The sequence below is a fragment of the Aulonocara stuartgranti genome (genome assembly GCF_965226115.1).
Source record: "Aulonocara stuartgranti genome assembly, chromosome: 22".
NCBI classification, from domain to species: domain Eukaryota; kingdom Metazoa; phylum Chordata; class Actinopteri; order Cichliformes; family Cichlidae; genus Aulonocara; species Aulonocara stuartgranti.
In genome coordinates, this window is record NC_138957.1 from 3,905,846 (window position 1) to 3,928,339 (window position 22,494).

Consider the following 22,494-nt stretch of genomic DNA (forward strand, 5'->3'; position numbering starts at 1 on the left):
AAGCGCTTTACATATCCAGTCATCCACCCATTCACACACACATTCACACACTGGTGATGGCAGCTACATTGTAGCCACAGCCACCCTGGGGCGCACTGATAGAGGCGAGGCTGCCGGACACTGGCGCCACCGGGCCCTCTGACCACCACCAGTAGGCAACGGGAGAAGTGCCTTGTCCAAGGACACAACGACCGAGACTGTCCAAGCCAGGGCTCGATCTGGCAACCTTCCGATTACAAGGCGAACGCCCAACTCTTGAGCCACGATCGCCCAATACTGTGATGAAATCTATTCCCCACTGGCGCCACCAGGCCCTCTGACCACCACCAGTGGGTGAAGTGTCTTGCCCAAGGACACAACGATCGAGACTGTCCAACCTTCCGATTACAAGGCGAACTCCCAACTCTTGAGCCACGATCCCTAACTACTCTTTGAAACCTCTCCCTGTCTGCCATGATGCTCCCGTACAATACTGTGATACAGTATGTCAGCAAGCTCTGGACGAGCAGTAGAAGGTCAGCAGCAGTTTGGAGTTCTGGTTGGGTTTCCTAAGGACCCTCAAAAACTTCAGCCACTGCTGAGCCTTGTTGCCAACCGCTCTGTCATGTCTGTCCAGGAGATGTCAGCAGAGATGAGGACGCCACTAAACCAGAAGGTGTGGGTCACACTCACTGTTGATGTACAGGGCCGTTTAAGTCAGTGCTGTGCCTCCTGAAGTCGACAATGACCTCTTTCAGAGGAACTACAGTAACCAGAGTCACACGCAATGAAGATTATTGTTATCTTAACAAGATAATCGACCTCTGTGAGAGCTGAGTTGGGCAGCTGCACAGTGTTGGCACAAGCCAATGAAGAAGATAACAGTGGATGAATTATATCCTTAAACTTAGTTAAAGCAATTTCAGAAAGGTATCTACTGTAAATGGCCTGTATTTATATAGCGCTTTACTAGTCCCTAAGGACCCCAAAGCGCTTTACATATCCAGTCATCCACCCATTCACACACACATTGGTGATGGCAGCTACATTGTAGCCACAGCCACCCTGGGGCGCACTGACAGAGGCGAGGCTGCCGGACACTGGCGCCACCGGGCCCTCTGACCACCACCAGTAGGCAACGGGAGAAGTGTCTTGTCCAAGGACACAACGACCGAGACTGTCCAAGCCAGGGCTCGATCTGGCAACCTTCCGATTACAAGGCGAACGCCCAACTCTTGAGCCACGATCGCCCAATACTGTGATGAAATCTATTCCCCACTGCTATGTAATACATTATTGTAAATTTAAATGTCATTAGGAAATGATCAGACAAAAGAGGATTTTCAAGAAATACTGTTAAATGTTCAGTTTCTATGCCATGTCTCAGAACAAGATTTAGAGTGTGATTAAATGATGAGCAGGAGGTGTAAAGAACACAGTTTTGTGGAGCAGTCAGGGAGGAATCATCTACTTCTGAATGTGAATAAGACCAAAGCTTTGGTGATCGACTTTAGAAGGTAGAAGACGGATCCATCCCAGGTCAGGATTAGTTACAAGACCAACACAAAAGTATACAAGGAGGAGGATTTCAAGATGGCGCCGAGTATGGCAGCCTCGTCGCGAGCTCCCCCAAGCAACGGCTTTCTTCTGTGTTTAATTTTACTTTTCCTTTATTTTTTCACGAGCAGCACTTGTCTCCTTGTGTACGACCGACAAACCTTACTGGACATAAAAGACGGTCTTTCTTATAACTTTCCGGAGTTCACGTTTTGCAACACGGACGCTCCGTTTGCAGACCCCCCATTCATCTCACCTGAGACGCCTTTGTTCTCTGGCCCTGGAGGCCGCAAACGCCGACGCAGAGGGAGAAGATCTGGCGTTCTGGTTCGACTGAGACGGCGCACTAACAGACCACCGTTACCCAGTTTATTACTGGCTAATGTGCAGTCTCTGGAGAACAAGCTGTGCGAGCTTCGGGCACGGATCTCATTCCAGCGAGAGATGCGGGACTGCTGCGTGATCTGCCTCACAGAAACCTGGCTATCGGACAAGGTACCGGACTCCGCAATACAACTGCCGGGGTTCTCTGTGCACCACGCGGACAGGTCACAGGATCTTACTGGGAAAAGCAGAGGTGGTGGTGTGTGTTTCATGATCAACAACAGCTGGTGTGATTATGCGAACGTGCACCCGGTCAAATCCTTCTGCTCACCGGACCTGGAGTACCTGATGATTAAGTGCCGGCCATTCTGGCTACCGAGGGAATTTACAGCAGTGATTATTACGGCTGTTTACATTCCCCCACAAGCCGACACTGACCGAGCACTCAGGGAACTGTACAGCGCGATCAGCAGCGAGGAAACCGCACACCCAGAGGCAGCGTTTATCACGACCGGGGACTTTAATAAGGGAAACCTGAAGAAAGTCTCACCCAAACTCCACCAACACATCCTTTTCAACACACGTGGAAACCGGCTACTCGACCACTGCTACACCTCTTTCCGGGATGCGTACAAAGCCCTCCCCCGCGCCCCATTCGGCCAATCAGATCACTGCTCCATCCTGCTCCTGCCCGCCTACAGGCAGAAGCTGAAACAGGAAGCTCCAACCCGGAGGGCGGTGCACTGTTGGACGGACCAATCGGAGTCTGCGCTGCGGGACTGTTTTGATCACGCGGACTGGGAAATGTTTCACGTGGCTGCTAGGGACATTGATGAATACACAGACTCAGTCTGTGGATTTATCAGGAAATGCGTGGAAGATGTCGTCCCATCCAGAACAGTTAAATCCTTCCCAAATCAAAAACCCTGGATTAACGGAGATGTTCGCGCGGCACTGGCGGCACGGAGCACCGCCTTTGCCTCCGCGAACACATCGGACTACAAACACGCACATTACCAACTCCGGAAGACGATCAAAGCAGCCAAACGTGAGTACAGGGACAGGGTGGAACAACAGTTTGACAACCCTCGGAGTATGTGGCAGGGACTAAACACGATCACAGACTTTAGAGGGAAAACCAGCACACCGCAGACCACGGCCTCTCTGTGTGAGGATCTAAACGTATTCTACGCTAGATTCGACACAGCGAACACCATGAGACCGGACAGTGTGCACACCGCGGATGACGTCAGTGCGCACACTGTGTCTGAGGAGGATGTGCGGAAGTGCTTCAGGAAGGTGAACGCACGCAAAGCTACTGGTCCGGACGGGATTCCCGGCCGCGTCCTCAGGTCATGCGCGGCTCAGCTGGCTGGAGTGTTCACGCACATCTTCAACCTTTCCCTCTCTCTGTCTGTAGTCCCAGCCTGCTTCAAAATGGCCACCATCGTCCCTGTACCCAAATCCTCCACCATCTCCTCATTGAACGACTGGCGACCTGTAGCCCTGACCCCCATCGTAAGCAAATGCTTCGAGAAGCTGGTCAGGGACTTCATCTGCTCTGCACTACCCGACTCACTGGACCCTCTACAGTTTGCATACCGCCACAACAGGTCCACTGATGATGCCATAGCCCTGACACTACACACTGCCCTGTCACACCTGGAGAAGAGAGACACGTATGTGAGGATGCTGTTTGTAGATTACAGCTCAGCATTCAATACCATCGTTCCCTCGAAGCTGGACAGGAAACTGCAGGATCTAGGACTGAGCAGCTCCCTCTGCAGCTGGATCCTTAGCTTCCTGTCTGACAGACGCCAGGTGGTCAGACTGGGCAGCATCACCTCATCCCCCATCACACTGAACACTGGTGCTCCACAGGGGTGTGTACTGAGCCCTCTCCTGTACTCACTCTACACCTACGACTGCACAGCCACTAACAACTCCAACATCATCGTGAAGTTTGCGGACGACACTACAGTGGTGGGTCTTATCACCAACGGTGATGAGACGGCTTACAGGGAGGAGGTCAGCGCCCTGACCCACTGGTGTCAAGACAACCATCTCACCCTCAACGTCGCAAAGACAAAGGAGTTGATAGTGGACTTCCGGAGGTGCAGAGAAGTACACACCCCCATCACCATCAACGGCGCTGCTGTGGAGAGAGTGAGCAGCTTCCGGTTCCTTGGAGTACATCTGGCTGAGGATCTTACGTGGTCAGTACACACAAACAAAACAGTGAAGAAGGCGCAGCAGCGCCTCTTCTTTCTCAGGAGACTGAAAAGATTCGGCATGAGCCCCCGCATCCTCAGGACCTTCTATCACTGTGCCATTGAGAGCATCCTCACTGGATGCATCACCACCTGGTATGGCAACAGCACCGCCTACAACTGCAAAGCTCTCCAGCGAGTAGTGCGGTGCTCTGAACGGATAATTGGAGGTGAGCTTCCCTCCCTCCAAGACATCTACAGGAAGCGGTGCCTGAGGAAAGCGGGGAGGATCATCAAGGACTCCAGTCACCCCAGCCATAAACTGTTCAGACTGCTTCCATCAGGAAGGAGGTTCTGCAGCATCCGGTCCCGTACCAGCAGACTGAGAGACAGCTTCTTCCATCAGGCCATCAGACTGCTGAACACTTCATAGACACCTCAGCTTCACTACTGGAACTTCAACATTAAGCACTCCACACTGTATATAAATGCCACTTGTTTTGCACATATTCAACTCTGTATATTTTATATATTTTATTATTATTATTTTTTTTTTTTTTTTTTTTTTTTTACTATTTAATTTGTAAAAATGTGTATACACACACACACACACACACACACACACACACACACACACACGTAGGAAAATATTTAGTATACACATCCAGAAATGCATACACTATTATATATTGTACATATATTTATTAGTTTCAGGTTGGCCATTCTTGTATTTTGCTCGTTTGTGTTGTTGTGTTTGCACATCTCTGTTGCTTGTGGGGCTCGCACACAAGAATTTCACTCGCATGTGCTGTGCCAGTGTGTCTGCACATGTGATGTGACAATAAAAAGTGATTTGATTTGATTTGATTTGACAAATGGATAAGCAGGTTACCTGTGGCTTCAGCAGGGCTGGACCGGAACCAAAAATAATAATAATTTTTTTTTAATCAAATGTTTATAAAAACCTGACATATACCTTCTGTCACCATGTGTTATCTCTGTCAAAGCTCTCACTTCTGAATTTATTGATTCAAATGGCACATAAGATACATTTGTACATATAGCTCCTCGGTAAGGCATGAAAAGTTGGAACATTACTTGTAACAAACATTTGATTTGCAAATGTCCATCTTGGAAGTCTAAGCAAAATTCTAAATGCACCCTGAAAGTCTACCTGCAGTTTTTTCATTATGACTTGACTATAATTACACCAAATGAGTCATATAGAAAGAGGTACAATAGGCTTGAAAAAGAGCCACTTTAACATCATCTGTGCACATGTAAAATTTACGTGCCTGGGTTGCTTTAGCTGTATGTTTTGGGTCATTGTCCATCTGTCCATTGTCCATCCAAGTAACTTCTTCAGTCTCAGCTGAAGAAGGGAAACCTGCAGTCAGCTGAGACTGAAGAAGACACTTGAGGGTGGAGAATTTGTCTGACAGACAGCTCAGCCAAACAGAGAACAAACATCCTCGCTAAAGGGTTGAATTTTGCTGTGACGCCGAGACAAATCCCGCTATTGGAACTCTTTTCAGCCACAGAAACAGCAATTCGAAACAACAATATTGCAGACATGTAAGCTGCGAAGCCACCAGCATCCAACATCAGCATGGAGGAGAGGAAGGCACACACAATGACAGCAACATTATTATCCTTCCGGCAGACAAGGGTAGGTGCACGGTTTTGCTAAACCAGAAAGACTATCATGAGAACATTTTGTCACTGCTCAGTGGCAAAAATACTTATGAGCCCCTAAAGTGCTCCAGGAAGTGGTTACAGGAAGAGGGTGATAGACTGTCTGAAGCAGTTAAAACAAGACAATGCTATTGACGGGACCTCATACCACAGGCTATAACCAGACGAATCTACATCAAGTCTGTGTGGTTTACCGAAGATACATAAACAGGGTGGACCTTTAAGACTGATTGTCTGTATGATCAACTCAGTCACCTATAACATCTCTAAGTTTCTGGCTTCGATCCTCAACCCGCTGGTAGGCAGCCCTGAACACCACATCCAGAACAACTTGGATTTTGTTGAGAAGGTGAGAGATGTCATTATGGAGGCAGATGAAACAATGGTCTTGTACGATGTTACATCTCTCTTCACTCGCATCCCAGTCACGGACGTGTTGGAGGTAGTTCGTAAGAGATTACAGGATGACCCCCAACCTCAGCAACAGGACCACTCTCAGCATCGACCAAGTTCCAAGTTCCAAGTTGCTTTTGGAACTGTGTTTTAATTCCTCCTATACAAGGGTCAGCACTATAGGCAGAAATATGGGTGTGCCATGGGTTCACCAGTTTCACCTATCGTGGCCAAATTGTACATGGAAAAGTGGAAAAGAGGGCTTTGTTATCCTACCCGGTCCAGTTGAGATGCATTTTTTCTAAATACCGAGTCTCTGTGGCTTTTAAACCCCAAAACACACTGCACCAAAAACTGGTCCACCCCAAGGATCGGATCCCCCGACACAAACAGAATAATATAGTACACTGTTAAGTGCCAGGATTTATACATTGGGGAAACCAAGCAACCACTGGCAAAGCGGATGGCACAGCACAGGAGAGCTACCTTGGCAGGCCAGGACTCCGCAGTCTATTCACACCTACAGGCCAGTGGACACTCTTTCAAGGATGAGGATGCACACACACTGGACCGGGAGGAACGCTGGTTTGAGCGCAGAGTCAAGGAGGCCATTTACGTGAAAAGGGAAAGACCATCTCTGAATCGAGGAGGGGGCCTAAGGGTACATCTTTCGCAATCTTACAGTGCTGTGATACTCATAAACCACTCATAAGACTGAGGCTTATGAGTGGCTTGCACCTTGCAGTGAACCTGCATGAAAGTAAGCCCTGTAATACCTTTCATGCAGTCTTCTCTTTATGGTAGACTTGGATATTGATATGCCTACCTCCTGGAGAGTGTTGTTCACTTGGTTGGCTGTTGTGAAGGGTTTTCTCTTCACCATGGAAATGATTCTGTGATCATCCACCGCTGTCTTCTGTGGACGTCCAGGTCTTTTTGCATTGCCGAGTTCACCAGTGCTTTCTTTTTTTTTCTTTCCAAACTTTAGATTTTGCCACTTCTACTATTGTAGCAATTTTCTTGGATTGATTTTTTTCTGTTTTGGGAGTTTACCTCTTCACTCGCGTGGAGAGGTTCTTTTGACTGCTGTTGACAGTCTATCACAGATTCTGTCAGCAAAGCCTTCCAAATGCAAGCACCACACCTCAGATCAACTCAAGCCTTTTATCTGCTTAACTGATAATAACATAACGAAGGAATTGCCCACAACTGCCCATGAAATAGCCTGTAAGACAACTGTCCAATTACTTTTGGTCCATTTAAAAAGAGGGTGGCACAGCTGAAACTCCTAAACCCCTCATCTAATATGAATGTAGATACCCTCAAATTAAGCTGAGAGTCTACACGTTATGTCAATGTCCATTATATAACTATACTTACAATATGTTTCAGTAAACAGGTAAAAACAACAACAACCTAAACTTGGTGTCTGTGTCCAAATATATCTGGACCTAACTGTACACTCTGGCTATCAGCAGTGGCTCATGGTCAAAGCAGCCATTCATTTTACTGAAGCCTTGAATCTTTCCCTTCCTAATTATGTCCCTCCATCTATTTTCATCTTCCTCTCTTCCACAGATGGTGCAGCAGCAGCCCCCTGTGACTGTGAGGCCTGATTACAAGTTGTTACTGGCTGTTGCTGGTACTACTGTTCACAGTGCAGCAGCCCTGATAGCTAACGTGTCGTTAATCTGACACATTTTGCTGGATCTGCTTTTATTGTTTTCTCTCAGTTTTTCAGCTCCACCTTTTTAGGCTGGTCCATCGACCCAAGTGTCTTGGCCCACCAGGAAAATGCCCGGTATGCCAGATGACCAGCCGAGCCCTGGACTTCAGCATGTGCAGCAAAATGTTTCATAATCCTGACTACACTCTGCACCATTTTCTGCAAAGGCAGTGGATTACTTCCACTGCCACAAGATTGGATATTTGACATCTTTTTAAACTATGTGCAATAACGTTTTATAATACATCTATCCAGTATTGAAATATCTGCTCTTAAATTTTGACATTTAAAATTGTACTTTCATTTTTTTCCTGTTATATATTTGCTTGATGTAACAAAACAGAATGCAACAGAAAGAAAAATAACCTTAAGTTTTTATTTATGGGAATGATATAAACTGGAAACAGGGAATGCAAACCCCCAGAAATGAATCAGGCTCAGCTTTAAAAAAACAAAACATGTACCTTGTTTTCATTTATTTTGAACTTAAACAACGGGCTCCAAATGTCATATCAGCTCATTAGAAACACACACTGCAAATACAAGCAGCTGTTTACAGTAGTAACCCCCATTAGCCAGTTCCCATTGTAGGAGTTTAGAACATGTGTGCTGAAGGATTCACCAGACTCATGAGTTGCAGTGCAATTACAGCAATGGAGGGAATGGAGCATGGGCACATCATTCAATGATGTTTGTGTCGTCTCCTTTAGGCTGACTGCTGAATTGCTCTTTTTCATCTTAGTCTATTTGGTGAATTTCATGTTACTGAAGGCAATATCTGACAGAGATTATTACTTAGCTAACTTGTGAATGATTAAACTGGTAGCCAACCAGCCTTACTCTCAAGCCCTCCACAATAGAACCCACAGTTTCCTCCCAAAAAGGGTCATGAAAGACACCTGGCAGGTCCTGTTACTCAGATCATCTCACTAGTTGTGATGGAAAACAGCATAATGTAATTGTTTCGTCACATGAACTATTTGCAGATAAAGAGATGCCACACGATTTTCACCTTCTACTTCTTGCTCCAAAGTTCTCTTAAATATTCTGTTCGATCAAACCACAATCAAGTCCATTGGTCACCAAGTTTTCGTTTTCACCCCAAGTATGGGCAATGTTTTTTTTACAAAACCCTTTTATTTCCCTTCCCATCCCCAACCCCATTCTTGAAAAGAGCAAAGATGTTTCAGTTCTTCTTGCTCTTGGGCGAATCGTATTTCCTCTTGCTGGAGTACCAGAGAAGCAGAGGGATGCCGATGGAGGGTAGCGTCATCACACCAAATGCAGCCCAGTCCAACTAAAGACAGACACACGGAGCAGTGAGTGAAGTGTTAGAGGACTGTTCTGGCAAATGCAAAAACTTCAGTCTATCAGCCATGAATCGAGACACTATGTGAACAGTGGTATCAAGGAACTCTGTTGTTGTGGAGACTTTAATTTAGTTTATCAACATGCACTACTCGTACTAAAAAGTACTTCTTGTGCTATATGCAAAAATTTGTCAGTATAGATACAGTAAATTCCAATTTTAGCTGAAATTAACAACCCAATAAAGATCCTTAGAGGTTTACAAAATTCCACCAGCCTCAATTTACTTTGATCAGCATAGGCCAGTGGACTCAGGTGCCATAATGAGCGAGCCTCAATCTGTTTTTAACACTTACATAGTGTGGAGAGAAGCGCCGGTCAAACTCTCGCTGAGCCAAGATTCCTCCCTGTCCAGGAGCACTGGAGTAGCCAACCTGCAGGAAGGGAAGGAGGGGACACTTTAGCTTCCAACACATCACTATGGACTGTAAATGCTTTGACTCACTAAGGACTTTAACTGCTTTTACCACAACTTGTCCTCCCTCCTGAACCAGGTAGCTGACGGTAGCAGAGGTAAAATTAAAGTATCCAGCCTTCAAGGGGCGCAACACCACTGTGTGAGAGACGTTGCTGGCTCTAAAAGTTTCAGAGTTAAGAATGATGACTTGGAGAAAGAGCCCATCTATGGTTATTTAAACCAACTTAAATCTAATTCCTGCATTCCTGGTTCATTAAGGCCTCTGTCTTATGAACCATGAAGAGTGAATACTTCTTTAGGTTCAGCGGCCTGAAAAGCTATCATTTCAGTATTTGGTCCTACTGTGTAAGATGATATAACTGTGGTGCAAAAAATAGGCTGCCATACAGACACCCAGTAACTTACGTTTGATCAAGAATTTAAGATCAAACTCCCATTAAGCCACAATTAATGCGTCAAAAATAGCTCAAGTTTGATAGTGCCAGTGAGAAGTCATGTTACTGCAAGGATACGGTGCAATCCTGTCCCATTTCACATTCAGCATTCCGGAAACAATTCCAAAATCTTCAGGAGGAAAAGAATCATCGGATAGCTCCACCTCTAGAGCTGCACTGCGGAGACAAACCAGAGGATGACATTTAGTCACATAGTATGCACTAAACATTTTATCAGGTCTTGACAAGCTCTCAAGCAGTTCACATTTCAACAATTCTGAAAACGTCTTGATAATGTTCAAACGTACTGATAAAGTGATTATTAAACAGCAGTTTGTTAAGAAACAACTGAATAAAATAATTCTGTGTCGTTTGGTTTTCTGTGTGTATTCATTTGTACAGTTATCTGATTTACAGCAGCTGTCCAGATATCTGACCTGGAGCCCACGTTGTAGATGCTGTACTGGAGGGTCAGGTCGCGGCCCTCCACAGCATAGCGGTTCAGGAGGGATTTGGAGGCCAACAAACGGGCGCCCTCTTCTCCTGAGCCCAGAGCCAGCAGAGAAAGGATTACAAACACGTGCAGCATCCTGGTCATCTGGTCAAAACAAACAAACAACAAAACAAAAAAGGGAAATTAACTGGAGTTAGGAGGAGAATACGATGGACTACAAAGTATGGTGAAACTATAGCCAGGAGTCCAGGCTGGTTTTGAAATAAAACAATATGCGGTAGTGTCCAGGTATCCAACTAAATTTAGCATAAACAACAAAAAAGAAAGGAGAAAACAATCTGCAGTCAGTCTTTAAACGGAGACTACTTCCTGAAGTCCACGATCAGTTCCTTGGCAAAGACCAAGGAACTGATCGTGGACTTCAGGAAGACCAGGAAACACTTGACCCCTGTTTCAATCCAGGGGGTCAGTGTTGACATTGTGGAGGACTATAAATACCTTGGAGTACACATTGACAATAAACTGGACTGGGCTAAAAACACCACAGCACTTTACAGGAAGGGCCAGAGTCGTCTCTATTTTTTGAGGCGACTGAGGTCCTTCAACATCTGCCAGAAAATGCTGAGGATTTTCTATGAGTCTGTGGTGGCCAGTGCGATCCTCTATGCTGTTGCATGCTGGGGGAGCAGGCTGAGGGTCGCAGATGCCAACAGACTTAATAAACTGATCCGTAAGGCCAGCAATGTTGTGGGGATGGAGCTGGACTCCCTCAAGGTGGTGTCGGAGAGGCGGATGCTGTCCAAGATAAAGACAATGTTGGATAACACCTCCCACCCACTCCATGACATGCTGGTCAGTCACAGGAGCTCGTTCAGTGAGAGACTGAGATTACCGAAAAGCACCACTGAACGACACAGGAAATCATTCCTGCCTGTGGCTCCCTGTACAATGCATCCACTTAACACACTGTTTGCTGCTACAACTACACATGTTTCTTTTCCAAATATTTATTTATAAGTGACTTATGTATGTATGTATGTATATATATGTATATATTGTACTATTCTTAGTTAGCGTATTGTCTGTCTTGTCTTAATGTTGGTTTAAAATGGAGCACTGTAACAAAAAATAATTTCCCCCAGGGATCAATAAAGTATTCTGATTCTGATTTATCTTAGGTTTGACTTTCAAAAGACGAAAGAAAAATCGCGACTGGGAGGTAATTTTAAAAGGCTGTTACGATATGTTACTAATGAAGTGTCCGGCTTCAAGTCAGAGTGCTCAACACTAACCGGTGCTTACGTGGACCAAAGGAGTCACATCTTCATTTGCGTTAGTAAGAAAATTATAGTAAGTAACAACGCTTTATGTCTAACAGGCGTTTCATAGATTCGCTGTATATTAACAATATGTCCGTTCCTAAAATAAAACATTAGTAAATTATAACGCTGAAGCTTTAAAAGAAAAACAGGAAGAGATTTTTTACCTTCCTCTAGTTCTCTTCAAATGGCAGAAAGTAAAGGAGCTAGTCAAGCGCATGCTCAGAAGCTTAAAGCCTGTTTTTACATGACGTGTACCGAGGGGGAGTTAAAGAAGCCTGCAAACTGCAGCGCCCCTGGTGTTCGGGAGGGAGATAGGAGTCATTCGAAACGAACGTAGCTCATTATGCAGAAGTAGCTGGACTGCCTGTTCCGGCCCTGTAAAAGTACTTGTTGATCAGTTGAATTTTCATACATATAAAACGGTTTATGTACAAAATATAATTCATTGAGAATAAAATTCTCACTGCAGGTTCTCTGATCTTAATAAGATAACTCTTTATTGTCATTGCACAGTCATACATAGTACAATAGTACAATGAGATTGGAAAACTGTCCTACGTCGGCACTACATATAACACGACACGATATGACACATCACAACGCAACACAAACAACACAATGCTCACAGACAAGACCCTCCGTGAATACATGCATTACATTATATTTGCATATAGAAATGAAAAATGAAATAATGGATTGGATTTATATAGCGCTTTTCAAGGTACCCAAAGCGCTTTACAATGCAATTATTCATTCACTCTCACATTCACACACTGGTGGAGGCAGCTACAGTTGTAGCTACAGCTGCCCTGGGGCAGACTGACAGAAGCGAGGCTGCCAATACTCCCAAAACTTGCATTTCTAATCCTAGGACTTCAAAGGCTGTAAATGATTTTTGGTTATACTTTATACATGAATCAAAAACAAATGCAGGCATTCATCAGTTTGCCTTTGGATTCTATTTGTCAAACCTTTATGTAATTCATTCATTTGAAAATGTTCTCATTTTTGTATCATCACTTGGGCTCTGCTGTGCTACCATGCCAACAGAATCTGGTGATAATTCAGTGTCAATATTCGCATCAAGATGTTCCTTCCCAGCCACTCTGCTTTCATCTATTATCAGATGATAGCAGATGCTTATCTGATACCGTATCAGCATTTCCTGTAACACTCAAAGATGCCACCAAAGGTTTCCAGAACTACCTTGTCCCCTGCCTGTAGATGCTAAATATGCATGTACCTTTTTTCCCCAATATATACATGTTGCCCACATAGACCGCGAAGGTCCTCCGAAGGATGCAGCCGGTGTTTTGGGACACAGCTTGCGTTTTCTTCGTTTACTTCGTCCACAGGTAAACGCAAAAACTGAGTTTTTGAAAATATCCACCCTGGCAGGAGTTTTTAAAAATCTCCGTTTTCAGTTACCAAAAACGCCGTTTACGTGTGGACGAAAGGCGCAAACGAATAGAAAAATCAAAAATACCCGGGTACGTGTGGACGTAGCCTAAGTGCCAAACATTAGGCAGATGGCAGAGGTTGTGATACGGTTGTTGACAATCTTCTTGTCAATGCTCAACATGAATGTCTCAGCAGCAAAGCAGGAGGAACCTGAGAATTAAAAAAAATCAACAACAACAAGAAAAACTAATGAAAACCTTTAATAACAAGGGTTTGAATGTCTTACTGGCTGAACCTATATGGTTGTGTTAGTCAGTGTATTAGTGTGGAAGCAACAGAACATGAAACTAAACAAGCCAAGAGTATCACCTTCTTGCATGCTCAATGAGCCAGGTAAGTAAATCCCAAAAAGTTGATTCTGTTCATCAGCTTAGTCTATTCAATGTATACATCTGTCCCAAGTCATGTATATTTCGTATTTCTTCAACAACGGTTTGAATGGTAGATGTTGGCAGAAGATGCTGTCCCTGTGCTTTAATGTAAAACATACTGAAATTAGACCCATCCATACCAGGGTCTTCTGTATCTGATACACTGGCACCTTACTGTATGGTGGCACTTGTGGTTGGACTCTCTGAGTATCTTTGTTTGAACCACAAATCACGTTTTCTAAACGTTTGTGTTTTCTACACATATGGGAGGCAAATGTAGATTTTACAGAGAACACACTTTGGCATCCTCTCACTGGGCAACTCACATGCTGTTCACAACTAAAGCCTGCAGTTTTCTTTGTGTGCACTCAAATGGAGTCGAGTCAACTAGCGCCACCTGTGGCCAAGTGCCATAGTCTACAGCCAGGTTAACTTGTGACACACAGATCTGCACCACGTTTGAATTCCTGTTTCATGCACAGTGTATTTGTAACTTTCAATGTTGTCTGTTTGTGCATCTTGCAAATAAACCTTTGAACCTAATGAAATGAAATTATTTGTTTATTTTTGGCCTGCATCAGTGGGAAATGCCAAGTTATTTACATAAAGTTATAGAAATCAGCTCTCCCGTTGTTCATCATGATCTTAATAACTTTTTTCCATAACAAAGAAATAGGTCTTGAACAAATATATGACACATGAATATTTCACTAGTGTTGTAACGTCACATCCTGTTAGCTTTTCTCTGGAAATTATCATTTTATAATTCACAATGCCTCATAATGGTAATTCATCAACATGGCTGGAGAGAGTTGATTCAGTTAAAGGACTAGAGGTTACAGTCCCTGATAATGCATTGCTTTAGATGGAGAGACTCTTGAGGGATGGCTGTTATGAGGAAAGGCGGCCCAGAAACTTTGCCAGCAGCACGCATCGTTGTGTGCCTCAACTTTCGGTCTTTTACCCAGGCTAATCTGCCACTTTCCTTCCTTGGTTAGGTTTAGGGATTAGAGATTGATCTAGATTACCATTTTAAATTTGTGACACATCATTAGTTGTGGACTTTGGATTCATCAGGTGTTTCGGCCGTTATCACTAGACACCCTCATCCAAGGAGGCCCTGCCAGGGTTGATCAGGCCCTGGAGTGTGTCACCGGTTTATGTTAAAAATTTTCTCTTCTTCTTTCTTCTGTTTAGTTTCCTACATTTTCTTTCTATATGTTCACTGCAACTGAGAAAAAATAATACTTACCTCTTTAGTATTTACAGAGCCTAACTTCTTCAAAGGCATAGAAAAGGTGATAGAGAGAAGTAAGACAAAAGGGGACAAGATAGGAGAGAGAAGAGCCGGAAGGGGGGCACCCGGTCTGGCTTCCCACACCACCTTATATACAGTCTGTTTAAGTGTGATTAATTTAACAAACACTTGCAGCAGCATCTGCAGCAGTTACACAGTGATTAGTAATAAACAGAGCCAGTGTGATTGAGTCGAGAGAGTGAGTGGATTTAAGAAAGTGGGTGACTCAAGTGTGTCAGTTGGTTTGTTTTTGTTTTTTTTATTGTTGAGATGAGTTAGAATTTTTTTTGTTTGTTTGTTTTAAAGCTAATTTAATTTTCAAAACTTGCACATGATCTTCAATTTGTAGAAGATCTACTGACTATCACATAGCAGCTGGAGCAGTCTCAAATGGAGTTCAGTCCACTACTGCCACCTGTGGCCAAGTGCCATAACCCACTACTAGATTGACTCGTGACACATCTGCAGTAGAGGCTGAGGGGCTCCACTTACACCTGGAGCATTCAAACCTACCCACAAACATGTTGAAAGGCGCAATGTGGATTGTCAAGACTGAAACCAGTCATTAAGCAAAGACAACAGGGATCTTTTTTTCTGTTTATTTAGTATGCACAACATTTGTAGTCGCCTTCTGCACAGGGGAAGTCCACGCACACTGTGTACAGCCCTGTGTACAGTCCCAGCAACACTCCAGCACATCTTGGTTGGTTGTAGGACTAGCCTTACTCAGGGCAGATACACATAGAGACACAATCAGGTCCTCAGGTGTCTAGCCGAGAAAGCTGAGTGCAAGAGAAAATCCATTGATGCTCAACCAAGAGAAGTGTCAGTTTTCATCAGCATTTGTCCCGGAGGGGGACAAGCCGAGGACTAGCCCTTCCGCCCTGGACCTGGGCCCGCTGAAGGTCGCCAGGGATTGGCAGATGCGAGTGGACTTGGATCAGACGCTAATCTTTTCCACAGAGATCGTAACAACTACTCTGCGACCAGACCTCGTCCTTTGGGCTTACTAAAAACTTGCCACTGAGCTGAAATCTTTGGGAAATCTTTTTGTAGCCTAAGCCTGCTTTAAATTTCTCAATAACTTTATCCCTGACCTGTCAGGTGTCTAAATCCAATCGAGAATCTGTGGCCAGATCTGAAAACTGCTGTTCACAAACGCTGTCCATCTAATCTGACTGAGCTGGAGCTGTTTTACAAAGAAGAATGGGCAAAGATTTCAGTCTGTAGATGTGCAAAGCTGGTAGAGACAGACCCTAAAAGACTGGCAGCTGGAATTGCAGCAAAAGCTGGTTCTACAAAGTATTGACTCAGGGGGCTGAATAATTACGCACACCCCACTTTGCAGTTATTTATTTGTAAAAAATGTTTGGAATCATGTCTGATTTTCGTTCCACTTCTCACATGTGCACCACTTTGTGTTGGTCTTTCACGTGGAAGTCCAATAACATTGATTCATGTTTGTGGCTGTAATGTGACAAAATGTGGAAAAGTTCAAGGGGGCCGAATACTTTTGCAAGCCACTGTGTATAACAGTGATGTACTGTTAGTTGCTAATTGTGAGAGGGAAGGATTCTTTTTCAAACCATATTTTAAAAAATATAATAAATGTTCTTCCTAATATTATTATTCTTCCTGTTAATAATAATAATAATAATAAATAAATAAATAAATAAATAAAATAATAATTTTTTTACAAGTATATTAAATATAACAATAATAAATAAAATCACATCTCCATATTGACATGATATATACAAAGTAAGAAACAATTAAAGCCACAAAACCTATGTTGTTATCACAATAAACAAACGGGGATTTCTCTAAGCGTGTGGATCATAATCACTGATAGTCTGGTCTAATGTGCAGCTTTGTTTAGAATTGTGCAAAGCTTGTTTCTGAAACCTCAATACAATTCGTGCACAACTGCTTCAAATTATTTAGTGTTTCACGAAGCATTACTTTCACTAGACTATCACTAGCCCTAAGTATTTTGATTGCTTAACTACAGACACTTCAAGTCTCTTATTATGATGTAAATTAAAGACACTTGGAGGTTAACAATGACTATTAAGTTGTAAAAGCTTTATTTGTAATGCGACGTAATCGTTGTGTCCGCCTTTGCTGTTGTTTGATTGGTTTGACGAGAACGTATCCGTGATCTGATTGGCTTTCAATGACACAACACAGTTCCGCAAATCTAGTCTGTTTGTGTTTTGACTGTTTTTTGCTGAGAGCTTCAGAGCACCACGAAGTGTATACACAAGGAGACTGTCAGCGTTCAGCTCCTCGGTTCGTAACTATAGCTGCTAGCTATAAAACACAATGCTTTATTGAAACATGACAAATGTATCTCCAGCTGTTGGGTTTTAACTCTATTCTTCTAACACTATGAGCAGAGATGGGCAGTAACGAGTAATCCGATTACCTTTTTCAAGTAATGAGTAAAGTAAGGGATTAGTATTGCAAAAACGGTAATTAGATTACCGTTACTTTCCCGTAGGAACGCTGCGTTACTGCGTTACTAAAACCATGATTGTTTACTGTATGTAGCTTTGTCACTACCGCCACACAAGCTTTTGCCCTGTGTGATTATAACGGTTTTCGACTGGTCTTATTAGCCCCGGTAGTTGCTTGGGAATGCTTCCAAAGACAAAAGAAGGATAACTGAATGTGGTTTACTAAGTGGCTAAATGCATAAAGACCCTGTGTCATTAGCTTATAGGGATGCTTCATTTCGCCAAGCCAGTTTTTGTTAGGCACTGGTATTAGCATGTGTAGTATACATAGTTTGCAGTCTAAATAAATTGTCAGACCTAGAATGTATTTGTCTTACTAGGGGCATAGCAAACAGCTGCTTCAGTATTATCGTGGCATATAGCTGCCCCGGCTCTCTGGTTCAAATTCATGGTGGCAGCTGTATCCATTGGCCCCATGTCCAGCTCCTCAGATCCTGTTGGTGCTCAGAGGTTAGCTTTGAAATATAAATCCACAGCTGGAATTATATAATCACAGGATATAATTCTGTGGAATAATTCCACAGCTTGCTTAGGCTGTGTGGAGGAGTGTGTGTCCTATTTTTTTACCAGCTGATTTGGACTATCCACGGGAATTCATGGTAGGATCTATAAATGTTAGCTGTCTTATAAAGACCATGTTATACCTTTTGCCGAAGTGTACTAGGTATAAGACAACACCTTAAAATCCTCATACTTCTGTTCTGTAAGTTTACTGTCAGAACACTGTCAGATCTTACTGTCTGTGCTCTCCCACAAGCTCAGATTTTGCAACAACCCCATTTATACTCTGGGTTTTATTGGTGTTTTTATCTTAGATTCACTGATTACAGGTTTTTTAACTAATACGTCTGTGATGCTTGGTGTATTTACTTTAGTCGCACTGAATTTCTGCTTTCAGTGCTGGATTTTCCAACTACCCTTTTGAAAGAATTTGTTTTTTTTATTGTTATAAGCTGAAGCCTGTTTTAGTTTTCTGTGTGAGCAGAATGCGGTAATTTTGCAAAACATGCCATAAAACTAAGGCCACTAAAGGTAGCAGTACCAGGAGTTTATTCCACTGCAAAATTAAGACTGTTTTAAACTCCGCATGTCAGCGTCTCTCCACACACCACAAAAAAAAAGGTTTGAGGTCATCAATTTTTTTATATGTTGGAAGCACAAAAGAGCACCCTTTTAATTTCTAGTCTTGACCACAGAGAGAGACATACTGTGACAGTATTGTTGTTTGTGAGAAACCTCTTTGTGCAACTGATGGTTAAAAAAAATGGCTAAAATAAAACATTTCTATTCATTCAGATTTTTTGTAATATACATGGAACGGTCGATTTGAGTAGTAAACCAGTGCGATTTTAGGCACTATATGCTCACAAATAACATTTGTTTTCTGAGGTTATTTAAACATATTGCGATATATAGTGTATGGTGATGTAGCCAAAAAATATTGCGATATTAGATTCTCCTCATTACGCACAGCCCTACCTCCTGGTAGGACATGTGGAACACCTTACCTAGAAGGTGACAGCCTTAGCCTTTGTTGGTGATGACAGTTTCAAGACACCTCCTGTCTGGAGAAACTTGCATTGCTCAAGTGTGATTTTGGCTCATTCTTCCATTCAAACAGTCTTCAAATTCCAAAGGTTCCTTGGGCCCCGTCTATGAACTCTCAGCTTCTTTCCATAGATTTGGATTCAGATTCAGGTCTGGGCATTCTAGCAGCTTTATTTCTTTCTCTGAAACCAATTGAGAGTTTCCTTGACTGTGTGTTTGGGATCATTGTCTTTCTTAAACTTTCACCCTTATTTTATCTTTATCATCCTGGTAAATGGCTGCAGAATTTTATCAAGAATGTCTTGGCACATTTTTCCATTCATCCTTACTTCAGTTGTATGAATCGTGCCAGTGATGTATGCTTAAAAACAGCTGCACCTCCCTTTTTTCATGTGTTCAAAACTTGAAAAACGATGTGTTTTCACATTATCACACTAATTTATGAACAACTATAGTTTGATTTCTTTGCATGTATGGATTGGATGGGTTGTTAACAACATCTTGTAAGAATTTCATGTCAATAGCACCTTTGAAATTGGTGACGGGTTCGATACTTATTTTACCCGCTGTATGTCCAGGTACTAGTTTACCATTAACTTGTTGTAGTATATGAGCTGGTATACTTACTATATCAATTCATATACTACTTCCTCTCTGTGTTAAGTCCCAGGGATGCATGTCTACATTAGCCCAGGTGGTCTTAGAAACTCTTGCAGTGTCATTTGTTCATCAATAGGGGTTCTCTGCAGTCAATACTGCTTTGAAAAGATCTTGGAGGGTGTGGTATGCCTTTATCTCCTTGAATCATAAGCTGACAGTAAAAAGTGGTTCTTGTCTATATGACAATTCAAGTTTGAATTTAGCAGAAAAATAGCTTGGTTGGTGTTGTTGCCTAACAACAAGAATGTTTATAGTTTAAGCCATGTAATTTCCCTCCACCATAATGTGTCGCATGTATAAAAATAATGATCATGATTAAAAAGCTTTAATCTTGAAAATAAAATGGTTTGGTACTGAATGAGTGGCGCAATGATCATCAACTTTTAAACTATTTATAACACCTGCATGAAATGTAATGCATAAATAATACAACAAAATGCTGTGCTCAGTTCCAAACCAAATGCAACAGGAAACAGGAAAAACACTGTTGATGTTGTTGTTTTTTTGTTTTTGATCCTAATAAAGTATAGTTTTAGAAAACACTCATTTCTGTTTGCGGAAATTTCAATTGGCTGTCGCAGCCATCAGTCTACTGTTCACCCAAATATTGTAGACATTTAAAAGCGTCCTGTTAAACCTCTCGGCAGGATTACCTTGAGGATGATATGGGAATGTTCTCGAGTGTCCAGTACCTGATTTCTCCCTCAGTGTCTTGAAAAGTTCATTTTCAAACTCGCGCTGTCGTGACTCGTGATGGAGTCGTGCTGGGTACCCAAAGCGCGGAATCAACTCTCCAAAGATTCGCTCAGCTGCTGTCTTCCCAGACTTGTTTTTGGTGGGGTACGCCTGGGCAAACCTGGTGAAGTGGTCCACAACGACAAGAATGTATTCATATCCCCCCCGGCTGGGCTCCAGGTGGACATAGTCGATGCAGACCAGGTCCATAGGCGAGGTGGATGTGATGGTGCCCATTGGAGCACATACTTGGGTTGTTGGTTTCTTGCTAATGATACATCGGCACTTCCTGGTAACATAGCTTTCTATGTCCTGTTTCATGTACGGCCAGTAGAACCTCTCTCTCACCAGTGCCAGTACTCTCTCTGTGCCGATATGTCCCATGTTGTCATGCAGGTGCTTTAACACCGTCTCTTTGTACTTGGCAGGGAGGATTAGTTGTTGCCTTTCACCTGTTTGTCTATACATCAGTCCGTTTTTGAAATGTAATTTGTTCCACTCCTGCAACATTTTCCTCGTTGTTTTAGTCACTGTGTTTCTGATGTCATTTGTTAAGACTGTGCTTGAGCTAGCTCATCTTGGTCAATTGCAGGAAAAACTGGATGTGGCTCCTGCATTTTCAGCGAGAGTTAGGGCAGCAATCCATGCAACATCACTTTCTCGAGCTGCTCTAGCCTCACCCCAGGCTGCTTGGACCACCTCAGGTGGTAACTCTTCAGTGCACTCACCCGCATACATGTCAATGTTAAGGGGCAGACGGGACAATGTGTCAGCATCAACAAGAACTTTTCCCCATTAACTGCATAAATCTTTGGCACTTTCCCATAGTCAGTTAACTCTATGAGCTCTGCTATCGGACGAACATTGACATCTGGAATGTATTTATTTTTCCAAGCTCGGTCTATCAAGCTAACCTGAGCCCCTGTATCTACAAGAGCGGCCACAGTTAACCCATTAAGAAGGCATTTTGTTGTTGCTTTTTTTCCTATTAGTCTTACTATTGGCTCTCTGTTGCTTACAGCGGTTTTTAGTGGCTCATTTTTGCTCTTCTTGGATTTCTGTCTCTTGAGTTTAGCTTGGTGCACTTTTGTGTTGTCACATGATTCAGTCTCTGTGTCAAGGTGGGACTCAGATGTTGTCCCGGTCACAGCTGGTCCCTACGCAGCAGCAGGCCCTGGACTGGTGAAGTTTCTCTTTGCCTCGCTTCTGCCATATTGGAGAGGAGGACCTATGACCTCACTATGCTGTCTCACTGAGCAATGCGCCACCCGGAGGCCGGGGAGTGCAAATATCTCTTACACATAGTTCACTTCGGTGACAAATCTCTCTTTTATTTTTTAACAAGTACTACTTCTGATGGGATCACACATTATTAATGTGTGACACCTTAATAACTGTATTTGCATCTGTTGCTGCTTCCTGTATTTTTGAATTAAACAACCATGAGGTACAGAAATTAAAACAAAACACATCTCTGTTTATTTCTGTTCCAACCCACGGTCTGCTTTTCATGGAGCACGCCATCACTTTGTCCATTTTTACTTATTTTTCTTTTGTCCCGAAACAAGCCGAGCCCACCAGCATTCTGAATGACAGTATGATGACCAGGTCCGCGTCGACCTCATTGATAAATGTGCTCTGCCCAATCATAGGCATTGGTTGCTACCGACAACAAGAAATAAAGCAGGGCTGAACCATTTTCTAATAGGGGAGGGAGGGTAACGCTATGCAATATATTCATTTTTTAGAATTTATATTCAACGTTCATTGCAGCTAGGCTCAAAGTGTTAATGCTAGCTTATTTTAATAAACAACATGTCATATGCAAACAACTAGGGTGTGGCAAAGATTATTTTAGGGTGGCACATGCCCACCCAATGCCACCCCTGTAGATCCACCCATATCAGTGCTGAACTTGCTGTCTCAGAAAGTGAAAACCAAACAAGAGCTCAAAGTGGACCTAAAACAAGGCTGAAAATGACAGGCATAAACACTGAGTTTGTTCTTAGAAAATCTTTCTGTA

General features: G+C 43.1%; 2 protein-coding genes across 2 annotated transcripts in view; one reads left to right on the top strand and one right to left on the bottom strand.

The window, feature by feature from the left end:
* LOC309698606 (uncharacterized protein) overlaps window positions 1-4,573 on the top strand; it is a 379,790-nt gene extending 375,217 nt beyond the window's left edge. The window contains exon 2 of the mRNA XM_082521165.1: window positions 2,114-4,573. Coding sequence (XP_082377291.1) covers window positions 2,131-4,503 — 2,373 coding nt within the window. The 5' untranslated portion in view covers window positions 2,114-2,130 and the 3' untranslated portion in view covers window positions 4,504-4,573. The remainder of the gene's footprint in view (window positions 1-2,113) is intronic.
* A 3,673-nt stretch (window positions 4,574-8,246) lies between these two features.
* ssr2 (signal sequence receptor, beta) lies at window positions 8,247-12,129 on the bottom strand. Its single transcript, XM_082521190.1, has 6 exons — window positions 12,045-12,129; window positions 10,542-10,702; window positions 10,183-10,281; window positions 9,720-9,828; window positions 9,549-9,626; window positions 8,247-9,181 (listed from the first exon to the last, which is right to left on the bottom strand). Exons 2-6 carry the CDS (start codon window positions 10,700-10,702, stop codon window positions 9,071-9,073), a joined length of 558 nt encoding a protein of 185 aa, XP_082377316.1. The 5' UTR covers window positions 12,045-12,129; the 3' UTR covers window positions 8,247-9,070.
* Between the last annotated feature and the right edge of the window lie 10,365 nt (window positions 12,130-22,494).

Coding starts and splice junctions, on each gene's coding strand:
- ssr2 (XM_082521190.1), bottom strand. CDS start 10,702: ATGACCAGGATGCTGCACGTGTTTGTAATCCTTTCTCTGCTGGCTCTG. Junction 10,282..10,541: donor ATCTACAACGTGGGCTCCAG/GTCAGATATCTG, acceptor TTGTCTCCGCAG/TGCAGCTCTAGAGGTGGAGC. Junction 9,182..9,548: donor GGCGCTTCTCTCCACACTAT/GTAAGTGTTAAA, acceptor GTCTGTCTTTAG/TTGGACTGGGCTGCATTTGG.